The 8697-nt window shown below is 55.8% G+C and overlaps 1 protein-coding gene across 2 annotated transcripts; it reads left to right on the plus strand.

The window, feature by feature from the left end:
• The first annotated feature begins 3297 nt into the window (after window positions 1-3297).
• On the plus strand, window positions 3298-5719 carry Fam241b (family with sequence similarity 241 member B). Of its 2 annotated transcripts, none has more exons than XM_004623960.2 (3): window positions 3298-3360; window positions 4381-4508; window positions 4955-5719. In XM_004623960.2, the coding sequence occupies exons 2-3, from the start codon at window positions 4416-4418 to the stop codon at window positions 5222-5224; spliced, it is 363 nt and encodes a 120-aa protein (XP_004624017.1). In that variant the 5' UTR covers window positions 3298-3360; window positions 4381-4415; the 3' UTR covers window positions 5225-5719. The 2 variants fall into 2 exon arrangements, with proteins under 2 accessions (XP_004624017.1, XP_023578550.1); XM_023722782.1 differs by lacking the exon at window positions 3298-3360 and adding an exon at window positions 4019-4215.
• The last annotated feature ends 2978 nt before the right edge of the window (window positions 5720-8697 follow it).

Consider the following 8697-nt stretch of genomic DNA (forward strand, 5'->3'; position numbering starts at 1 on the left):
AACACATTGGTCATTCAAGAAATGCAAATGAAAACAACACTGAGATTCCATCTGACCCCCGAAAGAGTGGCTATCATGAAGAAGTCAACCAATAACAAATGCTAGAGGGGCTGTGGGGGAAAAGGAAGCCTTCTACACTGTTGGTGGGAGTGTAGACTGGTACAACCACTATGAAAATCAGCATGGAGATTCCTCAGAAAACTAGGATTAGAGGTCCCATTCAACCCAGCTATCCCTCTCCTGGGTAATTTTCCAGAAGAACTGAAACCATAACACCATAGTGATATATGTGGACCCATGTTTATAGCAGTTATTTGTCATAGCTAATCTTGAAAACAACCTAAATGCCCATCAACTGAGGAACGAATAAAAAAGATGTGTTATTTTTATACAATGAAGTATCACTTAGCTATAAAAATATATAAACATGAGGTTTTTATAGGTAAATGGATACAAGTAGAGACTATAACTCATAAGTGAAATAAATCATACCCACATGTGTAAACATCATATTGTCTCCCTAGAATAAGAACCTGAAAGAGTCAATAAAATCTGAAAGGTACAATAGATACGTGAATGAGAAAGAAACTGCTCAAATGGAAGGAACAACTAGGATGAGGGAAAGAAGAAAAGAAAAAAGAAAGGGAAAATTTTATATGTAAAACACAGGATAGCTGGAATAATTGTACTGCTCATTTCTTCTGGTCTATTGAAAGACGCAGTTTATGCTTAATTTTTTTTCTTTTTAATTTTTTGACCAGTGTTGCTTGCTTATACCTAGTAATTTGAACAACTAATTTGAGACAACAATATGCAACATAGCAACCATTGCTGGGTTCCTGTCATTTTGTTTAGTGAAACTCTGTATTGTTTCTATTTTTAAAATTATAATTTTTTATTCTCTTAAAAAAAGAAGTTCCACTGCCCACCATCACCATCTGGCCACTCCCTCTCTGGGTTAGGTCCCCACCTCTGAGGCCCAGCCCTTGACATCTGTGTGCCCATCATCCCTCCTGGCCTGTCTTCTCTGAGGGCACAGTGCCCCTTCTCAGCGGGCCTATGGCGGGGCTCAGCTGGGCCCTGCAGGAGGCTCTGCTTCTCTCCCACACTGTTCTCTGAGCAGTGAGCACACGGGAGGGGTGCGAGGGGAAGCACCAGGAGAAAAAGACAGCCTAATTGATTTGAGAAGACATCATTGTTATTGCTGGTGACATTTCATTTTCTCATCAGGGCAGAGTCAGAGCAGGGGCCAAGACCTGAGTCACCAGCTGATTACGGATGGACTGTCAAGGAGCGGAAAGCCAGCTCACCTTTTTAGGAAGCCCCGCTGGGATGAAGGCCCAACCCAGGGCCCCTTCCCATGCTTACACATTTGGAGGTGGGGAGCATCAAGCAAGCAGACTTCGGAGAGGAAACAGACTCAGGAGAGGCTGCCCCATGGGCACAAGGGGCCCAAATGCAGAGGTGGTGATTTGCCTTCATTTGACCTCCCGCTGGCCCCTGGTATTTCTGAGCCTGTTTCTCATCAACAAAAGAGAAACAGTAGCACCTACCCTCCTTATTTTTTAATCCAACAAAAATTAAGTGGTCTCCAAGAAAATGCTTTGGGCATGGTAAGGACTCTGCACACACAGGGGCTATTAGTATCCTGTGGATGGATCAGATAGGGGAGGGAGGGTTGCTTGGCAGGTAGACAGGACAAGTGCAGCTAGTGTCTTGTGGTGACCTTCAGGGCTCAACCAGCTGCTCAGTGTTCTGGGGCCAATGTGAAGGGTCACCCAAGCCATGCCAGTGAGTCAGATCTCTGAGCAGACCAAAGGGAGCGATGGCAGGCTCTGGAGCAGGGAGACATCTGAAGGAGACAGAGGCAGCAAGTGATTTACAGTGCTCTTGAGAGACTTTTAATTGGATGTGTCCAAGTCCAAGTCCCATCAGCCCCACTGCCAGAGCCATTCCTGTCTCTGGAGGGACAGAGAGACTGCTTCCTCCTCTGCATGCTTGTGGTTCTCTTGTTGGGTGGCGCCTCTGGCCGCAGCTGCACCCATGCACACCTTTCCTGGAACGTCTCTGGTCCCCACCCTCAGAGCTCTCTTCCTCTTTGGGGCTCCTGGTTGCATTCCCCTTTCGGAGTTCTGCTCACACAAGTAGCGGGCCTCGGTCCCAGCTGCTGTTACAACGACCTGGAGAGTGGGTTTAAAGTGTCACCATACCCAGCATGTCTCCCAGATCCACTTCTGGTACTGCTCTTCACCCCACCTCACAGGTGAAGGACCCTCGGCTACCCAAGTCCAACAGGTGGCCCACGATCGCAAGCTGGAAGGTGGCCTGGCCAAGATGTGAACACAGGCTGGCTCTGGCAGCGGCCTTTCTTGTGCAAGGCCCATCTGCGCTCACAGAACCCATGTGGAATTTATTAGAAATCAGTAAGATGCAGTAAGATGCAGGTAGGGGAGGACTTGCACAGCACTTTCTGTGGATCAGGTTTCATCAACATATAATTAAACTGTGGTGGCAGACAGAGTCCTGGAGGTGAGGTCTACCTCTCACTCCGCCTTTTGTCCCTGGAGGGCCCGTGGGGCACAGCAAGCGCCCAGAAGGCATCTGTGTGCCTTTGCAAGCAGCTGCCCACCCGGGCCTCGATAACGTTCCCCACCCCTCGCCGCAGCTCAGGGCGTGATGTAGTCCCAAGAGGCCAGAGTGACACCTGAACTGCTGAGCACGACTCGGAGGGCTAAATAACCGAGTCCAAGAGCTGAGCCTACACAGCTGGAGGGCCCACACAGCTGGAGCGTGGCCGAGGGGCACAGTTTGCGGAGGGAGGCGCCGTGGGTTGAAAGCATCAAGTAGGAGGCAGAGGACGATGATTCTCGCCTCCTTTCAGGTGCTCCTTTTGTTAGAAAAGGTTCACCTTTCTCTGCAGGACAGGCGAACTCCTACCCACCCTCGATGCCCCAGCCAGAGGCTACAGCCTCTGGAAAGCTGGTGGCAGTCAACTGCACCAGCCCTGCTGTGCCGGCCTCGACTTGGCGTCTTCGCGGGCGTGGAGCTCCTGAAGGCCGGGCTGGGACTCCCAGTCGCCCGGCTTTCCAATCACACTGCGGGCTCGGCCTCCGCGCCCTTCCGGACACCTCCTGCGTGAGCCCGGCTCTCCCCTTCTCCCACCTAGGGCTCCCAGCCTCCTTTCCAGCCTCGCTCGCGTCCCGCCTCTCCGCGCCGCCCGCTTCGGCACGCCCGGAGCCTGTGCCTCCCCGCGCCGCCGGCAGAGGGGGTTGTGGCAGCGCCGGGCCGCGCCCCTCCGCGCTTTCTGAGTCAGGCAGCAGGAGCGGCGCCGCGGAGGGACGCCCTGGCCGAGCTGCGCAGGTGGGTGTCGGGGCCCCGGGAGAGGGGGAGCGGCGCATCTTTCCTGCACGGCCGCTGGCCCGAACTCTGCGCCAGGGCGGGGCGGCCCTCTCTGTCCGCGGTGTCCACTCGTCCAGCCGGGCGCAGCGAGGGCCGGGAGCAGCGAGGCCCGTTCGCCTTAGGGCCACCCAGGGGGCGGATGACGCGGCACTAAGACACGGCATAGGACCCGGGCAGGCCGGCTGTAAAGGGGTACCCCAGCCTAGGCAAGGAACAGGGGCTCCGATCCTTCTTGGGGTGGCTGGCTCCGGTGCTTTGGAGGATTCGATAAGCGCGGCGCCCAGCTCCCTGGGAAAGGGCCTTTGGGCAGGCTCGAGGAGGGTGTGGATGGCTTGCACCCAGGGAACTGGTGTCATGGGAAGCGAGGGACGGACGGCGGGGCCCTGCTCTTAGCCGTAGAGTTGCTCGGGGACTGAGTGGGTCGCATGGCCCCTGCCAGGCAGTGGACAGAGTTACCCGGAGCAGACCGGATCTCACAGGGACCTGGAGGGAAGAGGCCCAGATCAGGGCGTTTGTTCCTTGGGGGAGCAGCCTCCAGGATATATATATATATATATATATATATATATATATATATTTGGGAAATTGAGCCCCTGGGAACCCTGGTGTTCTGGACTCCCTGGTTAGTGCCCAGAGAAGGCCCCAGAGTCAGCGCCCCTGGTTCTTGCTGTCCTCGATGCTGCCTGCTGATGACAACGAAATACCGTTCTCCAAGGATCCTGTCAGGAGAGGCCTAGTGGACTGAAGAGGGATTTTCGGGCAGCAAACAGCTTGCATTTATTTCTCCCCTCTATGAATCAGACAGCACCTGCTCAGGTGGGCGCCACTGAAGACAGTCCCCTTCCAAACGCAGGTTAATGTCTCCTCCAGGCATTTTGAGGCATCTGTGCCCTTCATGGTCTGATCACAGCTGGCTAAGGGCTATAGGGGAAGGAGACCCCTGGCTTCCTCCGTCAGCCCCCACCTTGGCCACACTTGCAGGTGCTGCCCAGCAGGAACTCGCAGCTCCTGGGAGGATGGTGCGGATCTTGGCCAATGGGGAGATCGTTCAGGATGATGACCCCCGAGTGAGGAGCACTGCCCCGCAGAGGGGGAGCATCCCGCGGCAGGTGGGCACCTATCCCTGGGGCTGGAGCAGCTGGCCTCCTCTAACCTGGCCCCCCTCTGCTCCTGGAAATCTCTTGCTAGGCATACACCTTCTGTGACCTGAAACCCTCTGCAGAGAGCTGATCTGGGTCAAGACTTGGGGAAATGCAGTGGGTGTCCAGCCCAGCCCTGCTTCCTCCAGGCAGCCTCCCCAGACTTCAACCCAACAGCTCTGCCTCAGTTGCTTAGCAAACCTGCCAGGGCCAGTGTCTTTCTTTAAAGAGTTTCTTGGGTGGGAAAGAAGCTGGGGAGAATCTAAGAGTCGTGTCCAGGCCAAGTTCACCCAGCTGGTCACTCTGTCCTGGCACCTTTTCCCTGGGGCGTGGCGTGGGCTGTACAGGCTGGCCTGTGCCTCAATCCAGAGCGAGCGCTCTCTGCCTTCATTCATCTCTCTGTCTCCACCTTCCAGGGCTTTCTCAACAGAGGCCATGGTGTGCCCCCTGGGGGCCCTGGTCCCCGCCAGCAGCAAGCGGGGGCCAGGCTGGGTGCTGCACAGTCTCCATTCAATGACCTCAACCGTCAGCTGGTGAACATGGGCTTCCCCCAGTGGCATCTGGGGAACCACGCGGTGGAGCCTGTGACCTCCATCTTGCTGCTCTTCCTGCTCATGATGCTGGGAGTTCGTGGCCTCCTGCTGGTGGGCCTCGTGTACCTCGTGTCCCACCTGAGCCAGCGGTGACATCCAGGGCCAGTGGGGGCAATGCTGACAGGGACTTGCGTGGCCTTGTGAGAGTGGGCATGTGGGAGGGGGTCTGGTGGGCTTTGAAGGTGTGGACAGCAAAGGGGTCCTGGGTGTGGGACTCCCCATTGTGCCGAGCATGGCCCAGAGGGGTGCTCTAGCGCAGCATCCCCAGTGGATGGGGTGGGCACCGTGCTTGCCTGGAGATGCCTTCAGCTGATTTCGGGCCTCTTTTAAGAGGCACAGACCTGGAGTCAGAAAAATTCTCTTTCCAGTTCTCTTTAATCATTTTATGCTGAGAAGAGGATTGACTTGGTGCCAATGGGTTTTACACCCAAGGAACCAAAACTGACTCCCCTTTACCAGAGAGCAGAACTGGGGCTTGGAGCAGATGGGAGAAATTTCCAGACTTTTGTAGCACCATTTTGTTTTAATGGTGTATTTTTATTGGCTACCTTTTATTTATGACAGTGGGTTCTTGTGTTCTATTTATTGTGGCATTTTCAATAAATAGATTTAAGTAAAAATGAGTCTGTGGGAAGGAGTTGGTAAATAATCACAGAGGGCATGTAGATCTGGGAGACAGCGAGGGTGGTTCCGGAGGCCGGGAGGGCGGCAGTGGGCCCAGGTCTCAGAGCTGGCTCCAGCGGCGTTTGCTCGGCAGAGCCGAGGGGCAGGAGGGAAGAAGGCACATGAAGTCCGGGCATGGATCTTTTGTTTGACGTTGGGCAGCTTCTAGGCTCCCTGAGGTGCTGGCCTTGAAGACCAGCTCGGTGGGGCTGAGGGGGCTACAAGACTGTGCATGTGGGCTGAGGGAGCCCCAATTTTTGTGCAAGATGGTCTAGGGTTGGGTGGGGCTCATGAGCCCCAGATCAGTATGGGGACCATGCCACGGAGGTACTGGGGGCTGTAAGTTTAGAATAGGATGAGGGTGGTAGGTCAGAAAGATGCTCAGTGAGCCCAGGCACTATGCCTGCTTTGCCCCATGTTGGTGGCCTTTATTGCAGACATGCCTGGGGGACCTTGGTGGCATCAGAATAGGACTCCTTTCCCAGGGCACCCGCGTCTAGCTCATGGTGCAGCTAATCAGGACACGTGCACCCTTTAATGATAGGTGTGGAGGAGGGGTGCTGGGCTCTTGGGGGCATGGACAAGGGCAGGGTCAGGCCAACTGGTGCCCTCACTGTCCCCATGGCATCATGCTGCCATGCCTGCCCACTGCACCATCTATTGGACCATCTGTTCTTGCAGCTCCTGCCATCCACCCTCGAGAAGGACCCTGCCTGGTGTGCCACTGCCTCGGTCATCCACTTTCCCGTGGTCCCTCTGGCCTGGGCCCCCCTTTCATTTTCCCCTTTATGAGCTGAAGCACACACTCAGAATATGAAATAACTGGGGGAGGTGCTCCAGATGGAAGCCCACAGCCTCAGAGCTGAGAACTGCCTGTCTCTCTGGACTTCAGTTCCCACTTCCAAAGCCCATGCTTTTGAGGGGAATTGGGGTGCTCAGGGAAGGTGGGGTGAACAGGGCTTCCCTGGGTTCATGACCAGCAAGTGTGGTGGGAAGGCCTGCCCTCACTCACTCCTGGGCAGGAGGCTAGACGTGACCTGGTCAAAATAAAAGGGGGCATTTCTCAGTGCTGACTGAGTTCCAGACCTACAAGCGAGACGGGCTGAGTTGAGCTGTGGGCCCAGGCAGGGCCTGTCCTCTGGACCCTTCGGGGTACCCACCTTCCTCTGTCCCTTGGACATATGGATCCTTGCTTTGCCTTTGTTTTCCAGCTGGGATCTGAGAGGTCAAGGCCTGAGCAGGCAGAGGTGGGAGTGCAGGTGGCTGTGTCTCTACCTGTAGTTCGAAGGTCCCTTCTGGGGCTGTCACCTGCCCTGGCAAAGGGTGCAGCAGTGTCTCCACTCAATGGCCTGGGTCTGGCAGGCAGCTTAGGAGCTGGCCCCTGCTGTGCCACAGGCTCAGGCTGGGATTGTATTCTAACCCCCTAAAGGTGCAGAGTGAAGGGAGGTTTCTGCTCATCTCTGGAGCGGATCCTCAAAGTGGTCTCTCTGTGACCCAGTCCTGGGACCACCTGGCCTCTGGTGCCCCTGTAGGGCTGGAGAGGATAGTGCCCCCTCCTGGTTGTGGGTGGAGGGGAGCCTGGCTGGTGTCTTCCTGCCCAAGTGCCAAGCAGTCACTCCCAGCTCTGCCTCTCCAGCTGGCCTTGGAGGTGTGGCTGCATCTCCATCTCCCCGGAGGACACGAAGCCTGCAGTCAGGCCAATAGCAAGACTCCAGTTTTCCTTCCCTTTGAGATCAGGGAGGAAGGTCACCCCCAGGCTGTAGCTGCCTGGGCGCAGAGACAGCCTGGGTGCAGGCTCTGCTCTCCTGTCTGTGGGCCCACAACCTGGGACAGTCCATTTGATCCTCAAGCTTCAGTCTCCCCATTGTTAGGATGGGACAGCCATCTGGCGCCTGTCCTGTGTCACTAACGAGGGTTGCCGGACACGGGCAAGCCTCCACAGGTGCACAGGCTGTGGCAAGGATGAACCGCACCAGCCCTAGGCCTCCCCCTGCAGATGCTGCACCTTGGACCACAGCTTCAGCCCCAGAGCAGCCGCAATGTCCAGGCAGCTGACCATGTTCCAGTCTTGGCCTTTGAGACCAATGCCACCCCCTCCCTAGGTTTTGGAAGTGCGCTGCCTGGCGGTGCTCCTGGAGGCTGAGGTCCTTGCTGCTGTCCTTGGCATTAGGACTGATATTTGCTGAGTGTGTGGCCTGCGTTTACGCCATTTGCTGCCCCTACAGCCTTAGGACCTGATTCTCACCATTGTCTTTAATGAGCTGCTGTGGACCTAGGTGAGGGTTTGTATTCTGACCCAGAACCCAGAGTGAGCTAGGACGGAACTAAGATTCAAGCAGAGGCCCAAAGCCTACACTTTGGGGCTCTTCCATCTCTCCTCTGGCTGTGCCCACATCCAACTCACCTGGAATCCTGTCACTAACAGAGGATGCTCGGCTTCTCAACCTGCTGGCACCCATTTGGTTGGCTCTGGAAGGCAGAGCTTGTGGATGTGAGGACTTGGCCTGGCCAGAAGGCCTCATGCTGTCCCAGCTCAGCTGGCTGCCTGTGCAAGGGTACAGCCCTTGTCTCTGCATATTTTTGGTGTGTGACACTTAAAATTGCAAACTGACAGATGAGTACAGGACAATCCAGCCACCTCGTTCCGGGTCCCAGGAGGGCTTTGCAGGGCTGAGGGTGGAGAGGGGTAGAGGCAGGATTGTGCCAAATAGCTGTGCGGCCAGTGCTAGATGGAGAGCGAGCTGTCCAGTGGCCGTGGTGGGGCAGCATGTGTGCCCTTCCTCCTGCTGCTCTAGGGCCTTAATGAGCTGTGAGAGAAATTGCCAGGAGCAGATGGTGGCAACTCCACATCAGAGGGAGTCTCAGGCTGTGGGTGTGTGCTTGACTCTGGTGTGCGGGTGGAG

This window comes from Octodon degus, unplaced genomic scaffold (genome assembly GCF_000260255.1).
Source record: "Octodon degus isolate 3935 unplaced genomic scaffold, OctDeg1.0 scaffold00005, whole genome shotgun sequence".
Taxonomy (NCBI): Eukaryota; Metazoa; Chordata; class Mammalia; order Rodentia; family Octodontidae; genus Octodon; species Octodon degus.

What these genes read in the sequence shown, in the direction of transcription:
- Fam241b (XM_004623960.2), top strand. Translation starts at nt 4,416, where the DNA reads ATGGTGCGGATCTTGGCCAATGGGGAGATCGTTCAGGATGATGACCCC. An exon ending in GGGGGAGCATCCCGCGGCAG is followed by an intron (nt 4,509 to 4,954) that starts GTGGGCACCTAT and finishes TCCACCTTCCAG; the next exon opens with GGCTTTCTCAACAGAGGCCA.